Here is a 27,171-nt window from a genome sequence, read left to right on the forward strand (position 1 = left end):
GTTATCTTAGAAATATTTTTACTTTGTCATCTGTTCTGCACTGTCCTTACTCATACTGTCACCAGCTCAGTGCACAGAGCAGGTGCTCTCTAAGTGAGGGACCTAACCTATGTCCACGAACCAAGAGCTACCAGGAGATAACTAACTTGATGCAAGTTTATATCTCATCTGCCCTGTAGACCACTCGCTGCTGAGCCTACTAAACATACAGCACAGACCCTCAGGGAGAAGCAAATCTTCAAAATATGGTTTAGCGCAGTCTAGAAGATAAAGGCTACAGTTACCATCTGTAACAACTCTGATAACAAAATAGTGAGAAGGGAGACACTGCTAAAACAATTGATACAATGTGCCTTCGGGCAATAAAGATCCGCAAATCTGCATACATCATCTCCCCACCTAAGAGAACTAACAATATGAGAAACAACGTGAAAGGACTGTTTTGGTTCGATATTTCAGGCCTCTCATTTTTTAAATCCTAAACAGGCACAAACTACAGTGAAGTTCAGTCAGAACATCCTGATTTCAAGGGAAGTAATGCCATCATTAGAGAAATGTAGGCTACAGTTACATACAGCCTCTGGTATTAAAGTAATAGGATAAGAAAACATTATTGAAGCTTACCTGAACAGCACAACCAAGTAGAAGCAGGAGTATTTTATTTATTTCATTAGTACCTGGCTCTAAGTAGAAAGAAAAAGAAATGGTAAACTGAAGCTCAGAAAACATGAGCTTTTCTTACGATTTTCTTATAAATTGCATTATCCCAACTAAGAAAACAAGGGCAAAGAAAAACCCATCTTTCCAGCTTTCAAATTTGACCCTTTTTCGCCATTTAACTACCGATTTAATGCTTACAAGTAGCTTAACATGCATGATAGAAAAAGCAACATTTCAGGCCTTCACAGAGCAAAACTTAAGTGACATTTTCAAGCGTTTTGGACACAACCAAGTTTTCAACTGTAATCTCAGATATCTCAGCATACTTGCAGAAGTGTTTAAATTGTCTGTCACCCCTAGGCTATCAAAAGCTAAAAGGCAAATTAAATTATCCCATAAAGCTTTATTAGGTACTACATTAGATGTTCATCTCCACATCAAACCATATTTCCAAATCTGGCCTTAAGATCTTAATTTCTTTATTAAAAAAAAAAGCTTAAGATCCCTGTTTACAGTTCAGTGAGGTTGCATCTTCCTTCTTACACTCAATTTCCTGGTCCTGCTACTAAATACACCATGTCATGCCACAAAGCAAACACTTCGGGATGGCAAAATAGCTCAGACTAGCTGGATTAACCTCTGCATGGTCATACATTACTTTGCTTTACTGAAACAGGAAATGTACTTTCCATTTCACTCCCAGCTTTGAGAAAAAAAGAATGTCAATAGTATCTTAAATATACTCAGTATTTCAGCCATTAGTTTGTTTTGCTAATAGCTAACCAGACAAAAACTACGCTGCCAAACATAATAATGCTGGGTTGGGCCAGAAATCTAACCCTTATTCCACAAAACTGTTCTGCAACTGAGCTGGTGTAACTACCACCACCAGCAGCACATTCATCCTTAGGCCAAATAAGGAACACCACAGGTGATGTACAGGTTGTGGTATGACATGTCTAACCCTTCTTTAACCTAAGTCACTAAGATTTCACTTTTAATGGATTCAGTTAGTAATCACAGATGACCTCTGATGATCTTGAGATGGTTATAAGCATCTAACTGAGAACCAAAATCTACCTTTTAAATAGCACAGACCGCACACTTCCTTTATATTGGACAACCAGGTCTACTTTGGATACAGTCCCATAAGAGAAAGATGTAATCACTCAATTACAACTGACTGAAAAATCACCCTTTGATTTTATCCACTAGAGTATTTGGTAAGTGAACCAAACTTAAAATCCTTAAAAGAAATAAGCATGGTAATCTTGATCAAAAAGATGACGCTAAGTAAGAAGTTAGAAAAAAATAAAAAGGGTGCAAAACTGGGCAGAGACCCACTTCCAGTACTTTTCTGTGCATTGCAATATTAAGTAGAGTGCCTTTTTCAACAATGATTCAACCTGCTTCTCTGAGAGGGATAGAAGTACAATACTCACTGACAGGTAACACTTTAATTTTTCAGAACACAAATTCAGGTGGGAGATTGTTCATTGTTATATAGACTTCTTGCATCCCAAAAACTTGAGCTGAAGTCTCTTGCACAGTAACGCAGAACATGAAAACATTTCATGAGAAGCGTATCACTTCAGCTAGAGGACAACTCCACCTGGGTGTCTGTTTTAACCCACAGAAATCATATACTTACTCCAATCAACCTATCATGCTTCTCTAAAAACAAAAACAATCCCTGAAATCCTCTGGAGCACTCATCTGCACGCTGGTTCGGCACTTGACTGATGCTTTTAAAAACCTACCTGGATATTTCTCTCATGCCTTTTCCTTACATACCCTGATGGAACATGGCAAAGTATTAAACAATCTTAACTTCTCACTACTACCAAGTGTCCTGTCTGTTTTCCTTCCTTTCACCCCATCACAGATGTAGATCACTGAAGCCTCTGTACCAAACCCTCCAATGTGCCTCTCAGATTTGGTCCCTTATTGCATCCACTGATTATACCTGATTTTTCACATCCTCTGTAACCTACCATCATTCCCCCATTTAAAAAAACATTCTCCTCTTCATCATCTCCTTTATCCTTTACCTCTTGAATTCAACATTTACAACCACAGCCTGCAGCTCTTCCCATACAGTTTTTTCCTCAAACTGACTTCCTGACAATTAGCATTACCAAAATGTTTCTTGATAAAGTCTCTGATGAACTCTTTTAAACCAAAGATCAAATCCAGAATTCTATCTGCATTTTCCTTTATTAACCAACTGCTTCTACTACAGCCAAAACATGCTTCTCTTCCTGAAATCTCATCTGCTCTCACCTTCTTCAAATCATCATCTTCAGGAATTTCTCTACTCATCAATCACCTCTTATGTGCAAAGCACTGCAAGTGGAACAAAATGGGATATATTCCAAAGAGAAACCACATCTGCAGCCTAAGCCTTAAAGGATGAAATCCTACTCACTATCAGAGAATCTACTTTTGTTGTGCAGGACGGCCTTGATGCAATTGAATTTACAAAGCAAGTCTCTCTAAAGGTCACTGTGGTTGGACTTGGCTACATCACCCTCCCCCATGCCCCTCCTCCACCAAGAAAAAGGCTTTAAAATCCCTACAAGGGATGAGGCCCTCTTCAAGTGAACCACGATAGTAGTATTTAAAAGGGCATGAAGAGGAGAAAGCTTTTGGAGGAAAGCATTATCAGATATAGGTCTGTAACCAACTTCAGCAGGAATCTTAAACATCTTCAAGAAACTTGTCTGTATACCAGAAGTTATATTAATCTAGCTACAGTAAAGTCTGTATTTTCTCTGAGATACATTAACTTCTCCAGAAGAGAGCAACACAAGCATCACCAGAGGTTCCAAATGCCAAACCACAAAAACTGAGGTCCTAAAATAGGAAGAAGCTTCCTTATTAAGCACTAAAGCATACACTTCTGTGTATATGCCTGAATACTAAATTTTCTCTGTGGCTTTTCATAGTGCATTTTTATTAGAATTTCCTATTAAGGTACATAACACCTTTAAGAAGTATTTTGTCTCACTATCTTAAAGAGAATAAAAAACTACCACTATAAAAACAAGGTTATGGCCTGTTTAGTTTTTTAAACCTGCTTTCCCACTAAATCTGATTTTTAAGCAAAAATATGGATTCTTATAAAAACCTTAGGAATGCCTGGAATCAAAGCCTAAAAAGACAAGGTTGGAACAAAAGAGGCCACATTCACACCTAGTAGTGCATGTGACAGATTACAGTACTTACACATATAAAAATGCCACAACCTCAGAAGCAAAAGCAGCAATAATCAAGAGCCAAAAGTAAAAGTCAAGAAAATAAATCAAGATATCTACATAAATGGTATGTATGCATGTAGGATATGGAAAGTATCAGGGTTATGAACCCTGGACTTGAAATGAGAGCTAACACAGATGGTTCTTTTTGCTAATGAGAAAAATCTTGTCTCACATACACTGATGCATGGCATGTAAGACCAAAAAAAAAAAAACAACACAAAAAAAAAAACCAATAATAAAAAAAAGAAGAAAAGCCAGGGGAAGCTACATAGCCTGTTAGAGTAGTTCCTAACCTCTCTGCTGAGGTGCTAGAACATCAGAAGTAGAACACCCGGGACACACTAGACCCAAGTAAATTAATTCTGCCCAATCCATAGTGGCTCCATGCAGGCCAGGTGTATCTGCTCCGTGCTTCTGGAACTGAGAGCATGGTGCAGAGATTCACAAGTAGCTGTGGATAGTCAGCTGGGTCCACACAGGCTAATTTTCTCAGTCTGAAAATTTCAACTCTCAGAGCTGGAAGCAAAGAAGGTGGGAGCATGGAGAAGACAGTGTCAGTTCAGGGGAGAAAGTAGGAAGGTAACTGCAGCATTTTTCAGGCAACAATGCAACAGAGTTTGGGGAAAGGAAAAAAAAACAAAACAAGGATTAGGTTTTGGATCAAGTGAGATGCACCAAACCATCAGTTTTCTCAAGGGGGGGGTTAGCTGAAAACATACTAGCTGGGAACACACGAAATGTATATTTTGTTATATCAGTGGCTGGAAAATGTACTTCAGTGTGAATTCCATGCTGAGGTTTAGAATGAACACATTTTTGTCAAATATGGACCCTTGGTGTGAACAAAGAAAGTGTTACTTAATAAAATAGCCTGTAAAGGCATCTATTTATATATGAAAAATAGTTCCAGTGAGATAACAGATTATACTGCTATCAATTTTCACCTTTGTTAAAAATAAACTTACCAGAAAGAGGATTTCTGCCGATTATTAATACATTTGGCAAAGCCATCATGATCAGCTGCTGCAAACATTCCTATAAAAGTTAAAATATTTTCAGTGTTGCAAGTATTGAACAAAAATATCAAACAGTAACCAGCACTGGGATGAAATCAGTAATACACAAGTCATTCTAAATTATATGCCTCTTTATACATACATACGCAATACTTATTTGTACTCTAAGTAGAAAGCTTACAACTGTGACTTTATGCTACACAAACCTTGTTTTGTTGGTTTACAAGATCACCCCAACATAGTGAAATCCCCTTGTGGTAAGGAGGTAGTTTATCAGTTTTGTGCCTTAGAATATAGCAAAATTCCTTGTAATTATTAATGTTTCAATTAAACAACAGAAGATGTATTTATCTCAACTTATGATCACAGCCTTAAAACCTAAATACAGAAATTACAGCTTTTCTGATGCATTTATGCTGTGACAATCCTGAATATGAAGACAGAAAATCCTATTTGTCTGATCAAGCAGAGTTTTAGTTTGGTAAGTCCCACACTCACACAGCAGCTTTGCCTACCCCATATATTGTATCCATGGATAGTTACTGTCAGCCAGCAATGGCTGTAATCAGGTCAAATCCCCAGTCTAGACAGAGCCTAATTCTTCCCAAGCAGAATAGTCTTCCCCCAATTCCCAGATGTTTATATACAGATGCAATCACATCAGCAGCTCTGGAATCATGCTTTTTGTTTCTTCCACAGTAAAACAAACGAGAAGGTACAGTTGTAATTATAAATCAGAACTAAATGGCACAGGAAATAACAGTCCTTGTAATCTAATGTAAAACTTACACTGAATGTTATATTTTATCAGTGCTGGTTTTTGGACAAATACATTAGCAACACCTCAATGCAATTATGTGGTATATCAAGAGAATGCATCTCATATATTTTATAAAAACCACATGCAATAAACTAACACAATTTCACAACAAAAAGTTATTGGAGTTATAATAACCTAAAGCTAAAAACTAAAATAATAATAATTATTACCCATATCTTATTCCCACGTAATATACATTACTGTGTGCCAATACAGTGATTATTTTCCATTACTCCCAACTCCAAGGCATTCCATTCAGATCATATATAAAACACAATGCCTGTTCAGAGGGCTGCCTGAACCACCCAGTTGAGAAGCCCTCGAGGCTCAATACCAAGGTATCTTAAGCACTTGCTTCTCCACTTTGGGTAATATCCCAGGTGACAGGAACTGAAGTGCTGCCCCCCTCCCCCCACCATTCTTGAAGCAATTTGCTACGCTGCCTTGCTAACCCACACACAAGGATGCAGGAAAACACCAGCTGCTAGGCTGCACTAAAGGTTGGAGTGGGAACAAAACCAACAGTCTTCAAATCCCAAACAAATCCTGGCATTAAACAACCCTCTTTCTGGAATTATCCTCATGACCTCGGATACAGGAAGCTTTATAAATGATCTGTGTGGATATACACAGATGGAGTTTGAGATATTGTGATTCCTCCTGCAGCCCACAACAATGCCTACTGACACCCCAGTGATATCCAGACTGGAAAGCTGTAACCTAAGATATCTTAAGAGACCATATTATTTTACAATTTAAGCTTCGTTTCTGTTTCGTATATATCAAATTATTTGTTCAATTTACACACACTTCAAAGGAACTGCTTGTTGTATGAGCAAGAACAGAAGATGAGACTAAGAAGAAAGGGGGATAACTTGAAAGGTTCTCCAGCCCATCATGCAGTGAAAGATGAACACGCGGTAGTTGTAGAGCAGGTATGTCTTATTTGGCTGGCCAGGTGCAGAGGGGAAAACTCCTTCCTAACCTGCACACAGAAAGCAGGTAAACATCCCTATTTATAGAGGGAATACATGCATATTCATGGTGCAAGGAGTGGTTATTACAATTAACCCTAGAAAATCATTGCAATATTCCATGCCTATTCTACACCCTGAACTCCACCCCTAACTAATGGCCCCATATTGTTCCCATTATTTCTGCTCAACTACTCTTATAATTTTAACACTATAACAGATTAGCCCTTCATTCAATTCCCCCTTTTCTTTTTTGCTGAAGTATTCTGTTTTTAGTTATCAGCTGTTTGTTTACACAACCACGCGAAACAACATAGCATACAGCATACAAATATCCCAAGGAAAAGTAAATATACACATGGCCTTCATGAGTTTAAGCTCAAGGCATTCTTCAACACTCCACAGTGGTTTCGTCACCTTCTTGACTCGAGGATGATGAATCCATGTCTCCTGTTCTTTCACCTTGATCACTGTCTATGATGTTAATATTACCAAAAATGGTCCTTCCCACTTGGGCTCAAATGGTGACTGTGAGAGAGATTTGACATATACATAATCTCCAGGTTTAACATTATGAACAGGTCCATCTGATCCTCTTGCCCTTACACCCAAAGCTGATCTTTCTGTTTCTTTCAATTGTCATTGCAGGCCTTTTAAGTGTCTTGTCAAGGTCTCTTCACCTACTTAATTCGAGGTGCAATTCTGAATCACATACAGCCTACCACATAACATTTCGAATGGGCTTAGCCTTTTCTTCACTCGAGGTTTGGTTCTTATTCTCAATAAAGCCAGTGGTAATGCTTGGGGCCAAGTCACCCCAGCATCCTGCCCTAGCTTAACAACCTGAAATTTGATCAGATGATTCATTTTCTCCAATTACCACTTGACTGTGGCCAACAGAGTGTATGTAATTGCCAGTCAGTCCCTAATAGTTGACCTCCTCGTGCTACTACCTTAGCTACAAAGTGAGGATCAGAGGAAATAGTTGCTGGAACCCCAAATCTTGGAACTATCTCCTGTAACAATACTGTAGTTACTTCCCATGTTTTGTTGGTCCTGCAAGAGAAAGCCTCTGGCCATTCTGATATTCATTAGAACTGGCACAACAAAACCCTCCTTTTTCCGGAAGTTCCAAAAAATCTATTTGCCATTGTTACTATGGAAGGTTCCCTTTCCCAACAGGCTCCGCTTGTACCCTGTTCCTGGTAGTAGGATCATATAATTACTTTGCCCCTTAGAACCAATTGCCATAAAATACTAAAGGGCACAACAATGTGTCCATCTGGGTATGCACCCATCTGTCAGCTTGCTCTCCTCCCTTTAAATCATTAATTAGATCACTATCCTCTCTAGAATACCTTATAGGTTCTGACTCCAGAGATTTTAAGTTTACCATCTGGAATTAAAGTCAGTTCACCAATTTCTTTTCCTTCAGCTGCCTGTTTTGCCACCTGATCCACCATCACTCTTCCAGTTTCCTGTACATCACTCTTCTGATGTCCTTTACAGTGTAGAGCAGCCACCCTCTTTGGTAGATTTACATCATAATGAATGTTTTCCTTGTGTGTAAGCAATCTTCGCTCTTTCCAGTTGTTACCATGAGTGGGTACCACCCCAAAAGTGTATTTAGCATCTGTCCGTATTTTTATGGTTCTTGTCAAGGTTTCATTCAGCCTTCTGAATGAAGTCACCACAGGTAATAGTTTCGCTTCAACTACCTGGCCAGTAGCAGTTACTGCATATCCTGGCTTACAGTTTCCTTGTCTCACAAAAAAACTGCTTCTGTCAATGACTCCAAGAATCCTCCACATCATCCAGGGGTTCTTCCTGTAGGTCTGGCTGGCACATATAGACTCCATGCAGTCACACACTGCTGGTTTAGATGGTCTGCATTGCTGCTGTCCTTGGCGCTTGGCAAATTGTTTCCTTCCTTCCCTTTCATCAGCTCAGCTTTCTGTTGAGGAACTTGATAACCACTGAAATGAAGACATTCAGCAAACTCATAGGACACTGTACACAGCCCTCTTCTGTTACTGTAGTACACGGATGCCACAGTAAAGTTTCACCTTGGGATGGAGAAACCCAGGTCTCAGGTTCATAAGCCGACCAGTTCTCAAAAATCATTGGGCTATTCTCACAATTCTGGGTAACACTGTCCAGGTTAACTGAATTTATTTTTGTTCTGCTTTTTTTCCCCCTTTTTTCTCCCTGTATTGGGGTTTTCCTATTCAAGGGCAAATAATTTTAGACTTTCTTTGGCGAAACCAGGCAGAAAAAGGTGTCCTACAATCACTGCTCACTCCTTAACATGGTTAACAAAGTGTATGGATTTGCCACCACGGGTTGTATATCTTCAACAACTCCATTAATTGCCCTCAAATCTTTTATCAAGCTATAGCTCTTGCCATGAAATTTTCATTGGCACGATTGGGGTGTTGTATTCTGATCCCTATCCAATTAATAATCCAAAATCCAAAAAGTTATTTACTATTTCTTTTATCCTCCTACAATCTTGCACCCTCAAAGGACATCACATTACCCTGACCAGGCTGGCTCCCATCTGTAACTTAACTTCTATTGGGCTGCATTTTTGGCTCTGCCAGGCACCCCTGATGCCCACACTCTTGGTTTATGATTTTTGTAACTTCTGGGGGTACAACATTGCTTTTCCCAGTTTGTGTTAAAGCCAGACTTAAAACTTGCAGTCAATTGGTCATGCCAATTATACATGCCAAGATACAACCCAGTGGGTTTCCACAGTATCTCTTCAGACACCCTTGTCCCGTAGCAGCCTCTAAGGTAACACTTTCACAACATAAACATTAAGCAATCACAAAGACAGTGATAATAATCAGTACAATTTATCCTCAGGATCCTTCCTTTCACTGCCTCCCTCCAAGGCCCAAACTTCCCTCTGTAATCCTTTCTCACACTTGCACAGCTGACCACTTCTTCTCCAGTAAACATACCCATGATAAAGATAGAAATTAGGCCCTAGAAATTGATCTAAATGTTCTGCTAATCTTATAGAATCCTCAATTAATGAATTAATTTCACGCATCCAAGTGGGGTTTGCCTAGGAACTTCCTTTCTCTGTATATTAAATCATATAGATTCTTTATTGCTCCCAAAGGTCCACACTTTATAGCCAGTATATCAGTTAAACCTGATATGTGTTCTTTAAACCCCAGCCTCCTGTGTGCACTGTAATTCCCAGACAGCATTACAGGTTAGGCATCTAACAGCAAATACAGGGTAGCAATTATTTTCAGGGTGGAACAAGCATCCAATTACTCTCATATCATACAATAATACCATTCACACCTTGGACCCAGTATTTAACATTCACACTATATAGCAGCTGTTTATGAAGTACCCATTGCTGGGTAATGGAACCTGGTTCACCTCCCAAGGGGTGTACTCCCACACTGATTGTGATCACCCAACCTATACCTGTGGATCCACTCTCAGGGGGAGCACTCTAGCTCCTTCAACACCACGTAAGACGTCTCCTCAAGTCTTATGGGTCCCTGTACCTGTAATGTACCTGCCCTATTTGTAGACGGAATACGTTCATATTCATTGTATAAGGAGTAGTTATTACTATTAATTCTAGAAATTCATTACAATATTCCATGCCCCAAACTCCACCCCTAACTAATGGCCCCATATAGTTCCCAATGCTCGTGCTCAACTACTCTTATAATTTTAACAATATAACAGATCAGCCCTTCATTCACTATAAAGCCCAGCAAAGCTGGCAAATCAGAGAATGACCACAAAGGAGGCAGGTAGGGCAGGCAGACTGCTGGAAGAAGCCGTACTGCTGAGTGCAACATTCAGTTAAAGATCAGTATGATCAGTGCCTCTGGATCATGCAAGGGGGAGTGGACATGGGGCCTTAGCAGGGTTTTCATGCTGCAGCATCAAACTAGGAAGTAGATGAACAGAAATGATCAACCTACAACCCATCTTCTAACACCACCAACCCACCACAGAGTAAAGAAAATGTAAATTTGAACAAAACACCTACTGAATACTTTGACTCCCTACTAAAATGCCAGACTTTTGATGTTTACAAGTTCCCTCACTTGTACTGTATGGAGGAGCTGGCATCTCACAAGATCAGACATGATCAGACATGTGAAAGACTGGCAAGAAAAAGGGGGGGAAAAAAAAAAGGTGCAAGCTGTTTTATATAGCTTGTACTTATACAGGAGGAGTTGAACCATTAAAGTCACGATGACTGAATCAAACATTTACTGAAGAATACTTTATGAAAAAGACAAAAACAGAAAACATCTATTTTAAGTTATTTATAGGACAAAGGCTTGAATTAACATTCAAAATCCTGAATCACGCAGAGATGAATGAGTGAAATGGAAGCGGTTTGGCCTTACGCATCTGGTGGAACAGTACCATGCACAAGAAGCACAAGGATTGCTTTGTTTTCAGGTAAAGATAATTTCTGCCACTGGTGTGTCATCTGTTGTACCTGATAACTGTCTGCAAACAACTACCATCAGGAAATGGAAATGCCTGAGCACAAGCCAGCAGCACCTACACCCACATGTAGTAGCTGCCATGTATCACTGCAGTAAGCATCAGCTGGGAATTCTCACTATATTTTAGAGTTTTTAAGAACAAAGTGTGTGTGCATACACATGCGAAAAAGCTTACAACAGCTACTGCAGTGATGAAGTTAGAGGCAAATAATTGAGATTTCCTCCCACATCCGTGCTTTTCTGCTTGCCAGAATGTTCCAAGGAAGTGAGAGGAGACACTAAAATGCACACTATGAAGTATGCTGGTGGTATCCACCATGTCGTGCTATAGTCTGTCCATGTGTCACCAACCCATACTAGAAACTTGTATCAATTCAGAAAATACCAACAAGCACAAATTAAGGTACTAAATGAGCAATCAAAGATGCAGGATATTTACTATATAAAACAGAACATCTTTTACAAACAACTACTTTGGACTCCTCCTTCAGCTGTGAAACAGGTGATGAAGAATCCTGACTAGATTTATAAACAACCAACTAATTACACTGTTTTCACAAAATATTACTCTTATTTTTATTACTTTTAAAGCTAATGAAAAAGAATGTTCAGAAAGAGCTATAGGCAAAAGGTATTGTAAGAAACAACTACTGACCTGGTAGAAATATTTGATTTTCTTCACTAAAATACATAAGTTCTGAATCCTTAATGATTCATCGTTGTTGACTCTTTTGTTTACGTTCCGATTAGTGGACTTGGGATTACTGCAAGAAATAAAAATTACTAAAAATTAAACACAATGAAAATTAATCTTTAAATACAGCTAATAACTGCAAGAGATGCTCTCAATGACAAGAGAATGAATATAAAAGTTATTATGATTGACAGTCACAGATTTGCACTTCTTTATGAGCAGCACCATCCCTATGGAATACAGAAAGCAGAACATGGCTGTAATGTAAATATTCCAGCACACACTGCAGACATTAGTAATTGTTCTTGATTGTGCAGACAATTGTGAATAACAGAATTCAGACTAGTTTCATTAATGAATGCTTATACACTAAAAAGCTATACAATGTTATTTTACTACCATAAGGCACAGAATCAGAACGATTCACATACTAAATTACTTTAAATGTATTTACAGATAGCTGAAATCTGTCAACAAAGGGATATTAATGAGAGTTTTTGTCTTGTATTCTCACATACTGCCAGGCTTTTCTCTGCTTTATCTCTGCTTCTGAGAGGAAATAAATCCCTTTTTCCTTCCAAAAGTTTTAAGGGTGTGAGGAAATGCAGATGAGTCATCCTTTTTTCTGTACCTCATAACACACCATGTTATTAACCACATACAAGAGAGTGTAACCAACGGTCATTGTGATTTTTCCAAGGAAAACAATGCAGAATCAGTGCAACGTGCCCACAACTCCCTGCAAAAGGCTTCGAGAATCGCTCAGAGATGGACCAGTGTATCTGAAAAAGTTACGCTTCACTTGATGCAGCTACACAACACATCTTCTGTTATTTAATGCTATTACTACACTGTTCAGTAATATTACCATAACGTAAGTGTGCAGTTAGATGCAATACTGCACACAACCAACCTACCGGCTTCTCATTGGAGGCTCCTGCAGGGCCCTGTGCCTGCTGGGTCTGCTTTTGTTCAACACAGTCATTAATGATTTAGACAATGGAATACCAGAGCTGCCATTGGCAAAAACTGGGACAAACAAAATAATAATAATTCAAAGAACATTATGACAACTGAGCATGATCCTGAGAAAGTGCAAAAGTGGTCAGACAGCAATGAAACAACATTCAATAAATGCATGGGCAAAGGGAGTCAAATGCAAAAGAGTAACCTTCTCCAAAAGGGAAATTAGCTGAATACTGTAGGGAGTACAGATAAATACTAGCAGAAAAGACATAGATTCTTTACTTCTTTAAAGACAAGTGCTGTCTACAGGAGAGGAGGTCATTTTACACACAGCACAGCTGATCCTGCAGTTACTACACTCACACTTCAGCTCTGAACTTGTAGTTCTTCACAAAGTGATCAAAGAATCATAAAATCATTAAGGTTGGGAAAGACCTTTAAGATCATCCAGTCCAACCACCTGCCCACCCCACCATGATCATGTCCCTCAGTGCCACATCTCCACGTTTCTCAAACACCTCCGGGGATGGTGACCTCACCACTCCCTGGGCAGCCCATCCCATCACCTCATCACTATCTTTTTCCTAGTATCCAGCCTCCCCCCAGCGCAGCATAAGGCCAACACCTCTTGTCATATAACTCGTTACCTAGGAGCAGAGGCCAACCTCCACCTCACCATAGCCTCCTTTCAGTACAGTATAGAGAGCAATAAATCTCCCCAGAGACTCATCCAGGCTGAACAATCCCTACACAAGCCCTGGGTTCTGAGGAGCAGCCAAGATGCTACTCATCACCTGCCTCCCTTCCTCAGTTCCTTGGGCACACTGTTAGGCAATAGGTGTGATAGGTGAGTAGGTGAACTTGTAAGCGTGAACAGAAGTAACACAAAACAACACTGCTGCAAAAAGCGAGTTGGATCTTATTTAAAAAACGCCTCTGAAACACAGTCACTTGTAAGACAACACTACACAGACTGCTATTTTCTTGTGTACAGCAACCTACAAAAATTAAGACATGGATTTTCACAAGGGTAATTGTTTCACTACTAAATGCTCACCACCCCATTCCAAAGAAGGCTATAAATAAAGGATGCCATAGAATATACTACCAGAACTATGCTACTACGCAACTGTGTCACTCTGAATTTATTAATTGAGTCAATCTCAAGCTACCAAAGGAAAGAAATGGGCTAAAAAAGATTATGCTTTATGGATGTGCAAAACTGAGCTCCCTTCTAAACTGAATTCATTCAGACTTGTTAAAACCAGAAGAGAAAATCCAGGATAAATCTTGATGGCCTGATGGAATACAGGGCTCAACTGGAATCTCCTATTCCTGCATTCATATCTTCAAAAGGCCGATTTGGCTCTTTAATCTTCACCTTTAATCTTAAAGACTATCGGATTACCTCCAGGCTTTATCATCATCTTCAGCTGCGCTCCTAATGCCACACATTTTAATGGAGTCTCCCTTTAGAGAACCCACAGCAGAGGGAACCGGTGTTCCCTGGATATGATAATATCACAATCTTTAGTACCACCGCTACCATTCATGTGCAGTTACACTAATTCAAAACATAGACATCAAAAGCTGATGCTGATATGCAAACTCCAATCTTTACACACTTGTAAAGGAAATTAATTACATCTATCCCAGAAATACAAATGGGAAATGAACATGCAAACAAATTCCTGAACAGCAGAAGAAAATAATAAGTAAAAAAAAAAATCATCACCACGGCTATTTGTGGGGAGGATGAAAAACAGAAGCAACTATAGGCCCAAGCTTCCCTAGGATGCAGGTGATTCGACGCATGCCTGCATCAACCCTGGTATCTTTTTGTTTTGAAGCATAGGATTTCACAGCTGGGATTTACACACACTGAAGACATTGCACGTGCTTTATGTTCTACTGGATGATATGAAAAGACACTTCTGAAATCAGGAGTCATAACACTTAAGTACAATCAAGACCTACAGAGCCATTATACCTGTCTCCAGCTCCTGAATACCAGCGTTTCTCCTCACAGCACAAAAATACCTGCTCATCCCTCACACAATATCCTATCAGTTTCTAATGGAGTCTGAACATTATTAAGAACATCAGTAGATACCTTGTCAGCAGTACTACAACAATATCATTCTTACGTTTCATCGCCTCCACCTTAATCCTTACAAATCCAACAATGTATGGATCAACTCTGACAAGTTAAGCCCAGACAAAGATGATCAGAAATTCCACGGTGTTAATCTTGTGTCGAAGTTAATGTCACTGAGTGCCAAAGATTTCCTGACTTGTTCACTTAACATTGCTATTGAAAGTAAAGCAGCATTCCTTCGGATTTGTTGCCAACAAATCACCCCATATGTCCCTCTCCTTTAAATTATGCACATATTCATCTCTCAATACCAACTTAATGGCTGACGTTCCTTACATTTTATGAAAATACCTGGCTTATTTTTTTATTAAAAAAAATAAATAAATAGAATTTAAGGTCAAGAAGTTTCAATTACTGTTCTTCAAATCCACAGCGTTACATGTGAGGAAAATTCTGGCTTTCAGAACATACCTGAACTCTCAGTGGTGAGTTTCAAAGCACAGTAACTGCTAACGCTAAGAAAAAGATAATTTTTAGTAATACTAAATACTAACACTTATTCGAATGCACTTGGTCCAGTACCAGTGAAATAAGATGTGCTGTTGGGAACGTGATAAGCAATAAAATATTTTTTTAAATAAATCATTTCTAAAATTGACCTTTTATAAAGATGAATGATAAAAACCAGTTTTTAAAAGACAGAAGGCTCTTGTGGCTACTGTGCTTTTGACTCTGGGAGCGTTTTTAACACAACGCATGCTCTGAACTGGTCCTTTTATTAAGTGGAGAGACTGAACTGCTTCAGTGGCAAATAGCCCAGCAAAATAGGGCAAATCTGTCAAGAAATCAATAGGAAGCAGAGCAGTAAAAGATACCCTTAAGCACTTTTACATTTAAGAGCAACCTACTTATGACAAGATACATTAATCTCAATAGCAATAAAAACAGACAAGAGCATCTACCCCAATAACGCATCAGTTGAAAACTACTGAATACAGAAAGAACTTCAGTGTTTTTGAAATATTACCAGTGCCACAAATTACAGCTTGAGACCTCATATAATCAAGGACTGTCTTTAATTTTTCATTGGCCAAAACCTATCAGAAAAGGGAATGTGATAGTTTAATGGCCTCACGGTTAAACCTTTGCAAGCTGCAAATCAGTTGTGTCCTCTCTCACCATCTGTTCCTTGTTGGTGTTTAATGATTAAGTATTATGCCACACCCTGATTTTGAATTTGTCACTGAATGAATATAATTGTTACACGTCTTGAAGGGTAATAAATATTGACTGTTACTCTACCAATAGAGTTCTAGGGTACTGCAGCGTAGTATTCATTTTTACATGTAAACGTTGCTTAGGCTGCAATGTATTTATAACATTGGCAATATGACTACTGCAACTAGACAGCTGCAGCCTGACTTGATAGAGAAACAAGGTGTGTATGTTCTGGAGCTGCTGAAATTTCACTTCTGAATCCTGCTTAGCCACTTCGTGTGCTTTCATAGAAGCCAGTATAAGGATGCTCAAATCCTAATTAGTGCGGTTACTACAGTCCATCTCTTGCCAAGCATCTGTATTTCTACCCTCAATACAATACTTCTTAGGCATCAATCAGTGCACAGCAAAATGCTTGTGTAGTCCTCCAGACATATACATAAACACCTGAAGATGTTACTACAAATACCAAGTTACCCTTTACCACAAAATAAGGTGACCATCAGTACCTCAGTTTAAGGATGCTTTGCTAACTCTACATTTAGCAGAGACTGACTACATACACCCAAATTTCCACCAGCTGTATCAAAGTGTTTTTTTGCCTCATGCCAATATCACAGGTCTAGTATCAAAAATATTTTGCTCCTTGCACAGAACTCCATTTCCAGGCAGATGCCCAACATCATAAACTATTAGGAGGCTGAAGCTCCAAAGCTTTTGCTTTAAAAACACAACCAAGTGGCCTACAACCAACTAGTTGGTGGGGATCCCAAAGATAAATACTGCCAAGAACAGACGAGGACAAAATATGTCGCTTCCCTTCTCCCAGCCTGAGCTCTGTAGCATCTGAACAGGCTGAACTACTCACAAGGCAGCTGCACAGTGCTTCAGCTCAGAGCAGAGGAGCTGCCTAATTACTCAAGATGGAAATACCTTAGAATAACTGCACCTGAAGCCCTGCCACAAGCCTTTGTGCAGAGCAGCCCAGCATCTCTTTCCTCCATCAAAATGAACCTGCTAGCCTCACCATCTCAGCAGTGTGTCATTTGTAGGAAGAGGCATCCCCTCATACCTGTATTCTCCCAGGTTTACATGTCCATGTGCAAACGGCCAGACAAAATCATTGTGTATCCAAGAGATCAAATGTCTGACATATAATTTTTCCCACATTTTGAGGCAATAGTATTTAGTAAAGACTGAATAGGAACAAAAGGAAGTTAGTAGTCAGAAAGTACCTTTGGCACCAACTTTGAAAAACAGCACAGGCAATTCCTTCCTGTTACTCACTGTGATGGAAGATGCTCTGTGCTTCTGTGATGATAACCACTCTGAACTGTCTTCATTAACATAGCATCACAGTAAGACAACAGATAGCCATTCTGAATCATCTACATTGAGGAACAGTTAAGATTAGAAAAAAAAAATTAAGGTCAAAAAAGCAGCCAGAGACACTAAGAAGGAGGATATCCACACAGTTAAACTTGGAGGATAAAAGGACAACCAGTGCTCAGTGGTATTTTGACCATTTACTGCAAGAACAGATGATGAAAGATCAGAACAGTATCACTATGTAGCTGGGGCCAAGTATAAAAACATTTGCATTATGAAAGATCTTCAACAAGCGTTCAGAAAGTGCAGTCCCATTCTCTAACTGTTAGTCCCACTCAGTGCCTGTTCTGTTATTTCAAGTGCTTGAAAACATCACTTACGGGGGGAAAAAAAAACCCATAACACAAACACTGGTTTCTTTCTCTATCCGCTTCTCATTAATAGTAAAGATGCATGTAGGTGATCAAAGTGTAGGCAAAGAAAGCTGAGGAAATAAAACAGTTTACCTATCATTCACTAGGCACACCTATAGCACTGCATTAACACCTCTGCAAAAGATATAATAATAGCTGTCAACCTTACAGAGCAACAGATGTCTTTATCACACAACAGGAAACAGCTTTAGTACTACTGATCCAACATAACCATCAGATACAGTCTTCTTTTATCACACTAAAAAGTTACTATGTTTAAAGCAAACAAAGCAGCTTTGAGCCAGCAATTCAGATCAGCAAATCCCTATAACAAGCAGTGGAATGCCCAGCAGAGCTGGAGCTGCCTATCCCTGCTCCTCAGCTGGCCTCCAATACATCTCAGCTCCACTGAAGGAGAGGAAAATCACTATGGCTCAGAGCATAACAGAAGACTTAATAGTGTTGCACAATGTGAGCACTTCTGGGTGTTAAATGATTGCAGACTTCTAGAAGAAACAATACAGACAAAGCCTCCTTTAAGCAAACAGATGAGGACCAGAAAGCCTAACAAACACTGGCCTGCAGCAGAGATCACCTCAGGAAAGAAGATCTACAGGTCCACCTCTATCTCTCTGTATTCTTCTCAGAGCACTCTGCTAACGATTTATCATTCACCTTCCCATCATGGACTGCCCAACAGCCTACAAGAAACAAACAAATCTGGGAGATGTGTTAAAAAGGCTCAAAGTACATGCAAATAGAATACCATTTCAGTCCTCATTGTAGAGGCTTTTTCTGAAACACAAAAGGTGGCAAATCCTCTAGAGCAACTGAGAGATTTTCTTTCCTGTGCTCTTCAGAAATAAGTTCACTGGCCTTCACACACACAAACCACTGCATGTAAGAAAAATGATAAACAGTAAATCTAAATTCTTCATCACAAAGGCCTGGAAATCCAAATAGGAATGGAAGCCAATATTGCTTGAGAAGGCAGAAAACCACACAATTTTTCCCTAGCTCCCTTTACTCTGAAGAAGTATCATGACTGTTTTGTAAGTAAACTAATAACAATAAAATATACGTCTGTGAACAATGTAGAGCTTTACTCAGATAAACACAGCTTTGCTTAGGATAAAGATCCAAATGTACCTATCCTAACATGGAGCCCTGGCTAAGATTTTCGTTTTGCTTTTTGAACGATTTCAGTAGGGTAAATATTTAATTCCATGTCTGCATTTACATTATTCAGATTTAAGTTTAAAAAAGAAAAAAAAAAAAAGGAACAAAGAACAGTTCTACGTTCTGCCAGAGAAATGCAGAACACAGCAAATCAAGCCGCTTCTCCTCTCAAAAAAGAATAAGATCTGCAAGGAACACTCCCATGCAATATGAGATCCTTACCTTTCCTTATACTGAATTTTTGACTGCCAACTGATGTCCTTTGTGCTGACTCTCCCAGGGAAGGGAATAAATTCAAGTGCAAGGCTCTTTCTTGGATGCATGGGGATTTCCCAAGAAAGTACATTACGTTTGTTGTAAGGATTTGGACGATGTCAGCAACTTCCCTGCTTCGTCTCATTAACTGAAGCACACAGTCAGTTTTCTGTGCACATCAATAAATGCACAATCCCCTACTGATTTAGATATAAATAGAGCAGTCCACGAAGGACCTTACCCCTGTTAACCACACAAAGCTACAAGATCAGCATATATATAAAGGGTCTGTAAAAGAGCTGCGTTCTTTTCATCTTAAAACACTAAGATTAATATCCTTGCTAAGATGCAAACCAACATTTGTAAGTATAACATTTGTCTATATTTTATAATACATCAGCTAACACGTGCAGTTTATTTTTGTTTGGGATACACAATGCCCTAAGCATACAGCAAAGCATCTTCCCAAGGTACCAGGAAATTACACCAGACATTTTTTTTTTTGCTCAAGGGTTTGCTTAAGAAAAACAAAAATACCACATAAACAAAAAAAAGTAGAGCAATTTTCTCCCTTAGCTTAAAATAAGATAAACCTCCACAATAAACCTAAGTGACCTCTGCTCCCCCTGCTGCAGAAAAGGAAGCAAAATTTGAAGTCTATCTAAACACACGACACAGATCCAAAGATTCAGCGAAAGCCAGGAATAATACAAGCTGCTTATGAGTTCATCCCTTGCTATTTCCCAGTCCAAAAATACAACTTAAGATAATTCTCGCTTTTTCCTTGGAGTGAGCCAACGGGAAAGCAGACTAACCAAGTTTAGGTCAAGCCGTACTGTTGCTTCAATTCACTGCCTTAGCAGCAATTACTCCAATGAAACAAAGAGGGAGCATTTTGTTAACACTGCTTAGTAACAACTACCGAAGAGGCATGCAAATAAGGGCCATGCCTCTTTGGAGCATCTCAAGCCATAAGCATAGGGCTCTTTAAAACAAAACAAAACCAGTGGCTTCCACATAGCTATTACCAAATAATCTCTGACCACTGAAGTCACGTGTTCTAACAAAGCAGCATTATGAAAAACGTCTTGATCCCTAAATAACCAGTTACACAGGGAAAAGCAGTGCAGTATGGAAAGATAAAGGAAGAAAAATAAAAAAAATAAAAAGCATTTAGTTCAGAAATAAGAGGAACCAAAAAAAAAGAGGAACATGCAGAAGAACAGTAAGCTAAAAAAAACCTTTCCTGACAGAAGAAACAAAGGAAGAAAGTCCAAAGTAAGCTTCTCAAATGAAACGTAGGATGAGGAGATGCCTGATTTTGCAACCAACCTGTCAGCTAACCAGATTAGTTTGTAAAAGAAAAATCCGAGCACGGCAATATTTCATAAAGGCTTGCAGTGTACAGATCCCCACACAAGCCATGGAACCAGAAGCAAGGCAAGCCTTGCCAGAGAAAGATGGCAGCCAGTCAGCCCAGACATTTCTGACTTAACTATAACTTTGGCATTTATTATTGTTATGCTACCGTAACACTGTAGAGCTGCTCAAGGCACCCTGACAACCTGAGCAAGCTCTTCACGCCACAGAAATCACAGCAAAACAAGCTTGTGTATTGGCCTTTCCTTACTACATGGAGAGCAACAGCAGTGGCAGCACAGAAGTGACAGAGGAAAAGCAAAGTCAGCCCCACAGTCAGAAATATGGGCAGCCACAGCTGGAACCTCTCATCCATCTAAAGCTGAACCACTAAAACACACAGCACAGCCACTAGAGCCAAACCTGAGCAAGTATTCCCCTGGACATAACCACACCTGTGGCATTGTTGTGGGACTGAAAGTTAAAGCCAACTTTGCCATGCATAAGGACAGCTCTATTCAGTACTGCCACGCTGTGCTCTGTGGATGCATCTCCTCCGTCAACTCACTCAGAGATCTCTGCCCTGAAGCCTTCACAAAACAGCCCTAACTGAACTATGCCATAGGAGGAGATGGTGTGTCAGTATACTTTTACCTTTCCTGGCAATCAGGAGATAAATTATACACTTACACAGCAATTGCTAACTTCTTTATATAGTGCTTTCAAAAAAGACACAGAATGTGAGCAAAATGAAAAACACTCTGAAAGTAAAACTAAAAAGCCACAGTGGATATAAGCTGTTTCCTTGCCAGAACAGTTTAATGCTTGAAATAAGCTATTTTGATCTTAGATATTTCAGATAAAACTGCCATTTGTAAAAACACACAGATAAACTCAGCTTTTAGACCTCGGCCTCAGCTACCAGCCACACTGAGTACACAGTAGGAAGTAAAACAGAAGAAATAAGCAGCCACAAGCACAGGATACTTCATACCATACATGAAGAGCTGAGAAACACATATACATATGCAGGGGAAGATAAGGCCATTTGCTTCCTAACCTTCAAAGTTCTAGACTGAGCCACTGATATTTCTGCAAAAGCACTTTGGAGAGCAACAGCTCTCAACTGTTAGCGACATCTACCCGCATCATGGAAGCCTGGCAGAGTGAGGCTGAGAAACGTGAATCAAATCCATCCACTCCAACAAATGAGAATGGCACAGACTTTCATTTTATTTGCCATTTGTCTAAAATATCACACGCTTGTACTTTTGCTGCCAAACTCACCGATTTAATTTTCCCTAAATCATTTTTTCCCATCCCTTTGCCCAGTCGAAACCTGACTGAAGCCGCCTCTTGCTCTTTGGCCTTCACATGAAAGAGTTAATTGGATTGGAGCACACATCCCTGCACTCTTTCACAGAGCCAGGCAGCTGGTGGAAGCACTGGAGATGGAGTCCAGTTTTCAGAGAGATATAAGCAAGCCAAAGTATGGGCTGGCAAGCTCAACTGTTTGGGGGGAAAAAAAGCTTACAACTGAAGACTGAGAGCTCAGAAAATGACTCACTGAAGCAGTCTACACATTCAAGGCACACACCACCACAGGAGTGGAAGAAAACTGTCAGCCAGTCCACCTGGAAAATTGTATGGGTGTGGAAGGTCTGTATGTGGATCCAGACAGAGAAAAACTGCGGCTGAACAGTGAGATGGAGGAAAAACAAAATATTCCTTCCTCTGAAATAGTTCTCAACATGTTTTGATGCAGTAATTAATGCAGGTGGTATCAATGAATGTGTTAAATTAATGCAACGTGCAAGGGATGGCTAATCTGCTGTATCCTATTGCTTCATTTCAGCAGTGCACAAAATGTACGTCACTCCAGCACCTGCCCACATCCCAACATCAGAAGCATCTTCACATCAAAGCATGGCAAAGGTATGAATTATTGTGGGTCGGCTCCCCCACCTCTCTGCTATGGCAGAAGCCCACTGAGGTGATCCCTCTGCATTGCGATTTACTTCCAAGATACATAACCTCTTTCTGTATCAAAGAACACAAAGATGAAGGCCCAGACTTAGAAAGACAGATGGGTTTCCATCCATGCATCAGACACAGACTGCTCCCAGCAGAAGGTTGGTAACTGAATACTTTTGAAGAAACTGACCTAAATTTAAACAGGAAATGAGACATTCTCTCAAGTCAGGAGCTAATATTCTGTGACTGGAACTCACCTTAAAAAACAGGAAAATAAACAAAATAAAACAAAAGCAGCTTGCCTGTAGCATCTCCAGTAAAAGAAGTGCTCTCCAGACTCAATCGGATACCAAATGGAATCCATGCAATTTTCTTGTGTACTAAAACATCCAAAAAGCCAACAGCAAAAGACATACAAGGAATGTAATGAATTAGTTTTTCCTCTTCCTGATGTATTAGGTATTAATAAAGTCAATTCCAGTAGAAAAACAACCAACCAACCCAACCATCTCAGCACAACTACCAAGAACAAAAAATTATGCTATGTAATGAAATATGTATTTTTTAATGTATAACTGCATAAAACATGCCTAACCCTCACTGTTATAGGCTATAACTTCCCTCCCTCCCTCCCAGCACTTGGGAGCTTCCTCTTGTTCACATCCTTAACTTCCTTTAAAGCACCTAATCCAATCCACAGCAACAACCCACCACAAAGTCCTTACTCAGCAGATGCTTGGTAGCTGTAACTTCACATTAAAACATCAGCATCCCCATGTGTCTCTAAAGAAACGTAAACAGCAAGTACCAGATGACATAACTCATGTCAATAGCAACTTCTAGAGGTGCTTTCCATGTGTTTCTAGGCATGGCACTCCTGGTCACTTCTGCAAGAGCAATGCTTCTCTAGAATTACTAAATGTGTCATAGCCCGTAACTATGGATCTCTATGTCTAATGTGAAATAAGTAACAGAAAATGTAAGAAACTCCAAAGAAACTATGATTTTTCTGCTCCATATTCTTCAATATATGTTAGTTAACACCAAATGGAAAAAGAGAAAAATCCTAATAAAATGGAAAATGCTGAAAATGTGATTTTATTGGTTAGTTGAGGTTACATCTTTAAATGTTTTTTGCAAATGAAGATGCATTTTTAATATGTGGATCCTGAAAAGGACCAGAAGTTAACATTGGTTTCCATTGACTTCACCAGGGATGGAACCTGTCTGCAAAACACAAAACATTTTTCCCCCCTCTTTCAATCCTAGAGGAAGAAAAACAAATATATTCCCCCTCATCCATTCCCAAATAAGAATAAGGTTCTGGAAGAAGTTCCATTTCTAAGTAGTCATCAATCTGAACATATCTCAACTCCCCACAAATGTATTTTAAATTAAACACACCTTCCAGAGTAGTTACATATTTGTAAAACTAGTGTTACTGCCAGTGCTTTTACAGGTTCCTCTAAGGTAGTTTGCCATTGTTCCATCAGCCAAACTTAGTTTTTTTTACCTCTCTCCTGTGTTTACACATATACACACAACCCCTTCCAAGTAAACCTCAATCATCCCAGCATGCCATCAAAGCCAAGTTCAATGCTGATGCTTCAAGCATAGAATTGTTCTCTCTCTACACATTCACCACCTATACATCAATTCGGTTATATTTTCTTAATAATGTAAAAACTTACCAAGAAAGCTTAATTTTGAAGTTATATTCTTCAAAATCACTTTGTTCCAGTACCAAATTTGCCTTCTGTCTCCAGCTGTCAAACATTTCTTATCAAACAGAAGCTCTATGCGCTCCTGCACAGTTAAAACTGACAAGCTATTTCATGTACGTGAAGCCCAAGAAAAAAATCAATCAGCTGCAGTGACAAAGAAGGCACTGATTTCAAGAGGATAACAATTCAAATTAAATGTGGCAAGTAGAATTATTTTTATACAAGTTATCCATATGAGCTCGATACCAGCAGAAAAAGCTTTAAAAGTATGTGTGTACAAGTAAAACTCTAAGTGGAGTAACAGGATGCCCATCCTGAGTGCAGTGCTCCTGAGGAACAGCTGTCATCACAAGCTGCTCATGCAGATAAATACATCTATCTCATCATTCACAAGACTGTATTTTTTCATACCTAAGCAAATGGACTTGCTGCCTTCTTCTGTAAATGTAAGAAAAAAAAATGAGTATTTTCTTCCAGCGTTAACACTTTTAAGTTACATTCTATGGCCTTTACAGAAGTATCACACTCTAGTCATAGCACCATTGAATCACAAGGTTGGAAAGGACCTACAAGATCATCTAGTCCAATCGCCCTCCCTTTACCATACCTATAGAAAACCACTAACCCATATCTCCTAGCTCCCTATCCAGACGCTTCTTGAACACTGCAAGGGATGGCAACTCCAGCAGTATTACAATAGTGGGCAATGTTTCAGTCAGAACTATGATTAACAAAAGATAATGATCACAACACACAGTTAGATGTGCTGGTATTTCTCTGACTGGAACTTTTTGAGCTGCATGTCTTCTAAATAGCAAACTACGCATTTCTTCACGTGTGATTTTATGCCACCTCATAACGATGGAGCTGCTTTTTTCTTAAGCAGCATTCAAGACAAGACTATGGAAAAAAGTTCAGTGGTTCATGGCCAAAAAATGCTCCACACTCTGCTTCAGCTTTACTGCACAACTGCTACCTACTCCAATTCTGAACTGTGGGAAATGAAGCAGAAGGCATTGCCAAGCAGACCACTCTGCTGGCAAACAACGTGATGCGACTGGTAAATCCTCAAGAGGTGCATTGCCAACCAAGATAGGTACCAGAATCTTATTACCCAAGTGCGTTAATGCAAGATGTTTTTTATGATCATGACTTGACAGCGGAACGAACTGTTATGCTTCTCAGTGGAAATCTGGGAAACCACTTAAAGCGATTTCGTTTTCCAGCAAGCTCCAGATTGTCTCATCAGCCCATACTGCACTATGCATCCTGGAATCACATCGCTTGGATGTTACACCATCATCTGCTCCAAAGTCTCCCCTGCCACTGACCACACGACTTCTCAAAGGCAGAAGTTATTCACCCATGCTGCTACCGAAGGAAAAATGAGCAGTTTTGGTATGAAAGCAGAGTGACAGAGGCAGGCAGTGCTGCACACACTTACATCTGCAGCATGACTTCGTTGAGAAACACGCCATCCACCAGCGTCATGTATTCCTCCAAGCTGGTCCCATTCTCTTCCGCTAAGGGTCCGAACGTCCGAACCTGAAACGCAACCAGCGGGTGAGGACACAATGCCAACAACGGGGAAATGAATGACAGGCGTGCAAAAAAAAACCAGCGCTTACCCATGTGACGAGCGGGCTGCGTGTGAACTTCTTCAAAAGGGGGGTGAAGACTTCGTTCTCCATTTTACATGCGACAGGCCGACATCGGCGTGGCTCCGTGATGCCAGAACTCCCGAAGCCCCGCTCCGCAGCAGCTCCCACAAGCGGACGGACTCAGCTGGAGCCAGCCAGCCCCATTTTCTCAACGCGGCTCCAACGCCGCCCAGAGCCCCGCGCCTCAGCGGCCAGGATTAACCTTCCTCTTTCCAACAGCGGCGTGTCTCAAAGGCCGCCCGTGTATCTCGGCCCCGCTATCGCCGCCCGCCCGCTACATGCTGAGGAGCCGAGCGGCAGGAAGGGAAGCGCTGCCCGGCGCCGGGGATTCCGCATCAGACAAAAACAACGTGCGGAACAAACCCCTCGCTCCTCGGGCGGCGAAGCGCCGCGTGCTCAGCGGGCGGCACGGCTCCCGGTCCCGATCCGCCCGCTCCCGTCCGGCCGCGCGGTGACGCAGTGCGGTGACGCCGTCACACCCGGCCCGGCGGCCGCACCTCGCGGCCTCGCCCTTCCCCGAGCCGCCGCTCCGAGCCCCGCGCTGCTCCGCCGCCCCCTCCCCCGCTCTCAGATAACGGCCGCCTCAGCCTCAGCCGGCGGCGACGCGCCGCATCACCCGCCCCCTCCTCCCTTCCGCCGGGCGGCTCCAGCGTATGGATCCCTCCGCCCGCCGATCCCTCCGCCGCTCGGCTCCGCTCCCTCCCTCCGTCCGGCCGCCCCTCGAGCCGCTGTGCTGGATGGCGGCGGGTTTGAAGAGGGGCGGGGCCGCGCGGGGACAGCTGCGGCACGGCACGGGAACGCGCCTCCGGAGCGCGCACGGCCTTTGCTGCTGCGGCGGGAGGGGGAGGATGGAGGGATGGCTGTGAGGAAAGAAAGGAGGGGGGGATCGCCAGCGGCTTGGAGGAGAAAAAACGGGGGATGGAGCGGTTCCTCAGGAGGGTTGGGAGGAGGAACGGGATTCTGCACAGAGCTGAAGCGCGGACACGGCCGCACCGCCCGGGGGTGTGGAGGGAGAGGCGGCGGGCTGCCCCCAGCCATTGTGCTGCGCTGCGGCAACACCTCAGTG

The 27,171-nt window shown here is 40.8% G+C and overlaps 1 protein-coding gene across 27 annotated transcripts in view; it reads right to left on the reverse strand.

Annotated features, from left to right (window-relative positions):
* Positions 1 to 26,547, reverse strand: part of CCDC88A (coiled-coil and HOOK domain protein 88A) — a 70,158-nt gene extending 43,611 nt beyond the window's left edge. For 26 of the 27 annotated variants that reach the window (XM_085542582.1, XM_085542581.1, XM_085542579.1 and 23 more), the window contains exons 1-5: positions 26,073 to 26,547; positions 25,889 to 25,989; positions 11,891 to 11,999; positions 4,886 to 4,955; positions 625 to 683 (exon numbers count right to left, since the gene is read on the reverse strand). In XM_085542582.1, coding sequence (XP_085398708.1) covers positions 625 to 683; positions 4,886 to 4,955; positions 11,891 to 11,999; positions 25,889 to 25,989; positions 26,073 to 26,135 — 402 coding nt within the window. In that variant the 5' untranslated portion in view covers positions 26,136 to 26,547. Of the gene's footprint in view, positions 1 to 624; positions 684 to 4,213; positions 4,437 to 4,885; positions 4,956 to 11,890; positions 12,000 to 25,888; positions 25,990 to 26,072 lie in introns of all 27 variants that reach the window. The other variant, XM_085542568.1, reaches the window with a different exon arrangement.
* Between the last annotated feature and the right edge of the window lie 624 nt (positions 26,548 to 27,171).

This window comes from Coturnix japonica, chromosome 3 (assembly GCF_054131305.1).
Source record: "Coturnix japonica strain WE chromosome 3, WE-NBRP24, whole genome shotgun sequence".
NCBI lineage: Eukaryota > Metazoa > Chordata > Aves > Galliformes > Phasianidae > Coturnix > Coturnix japonica.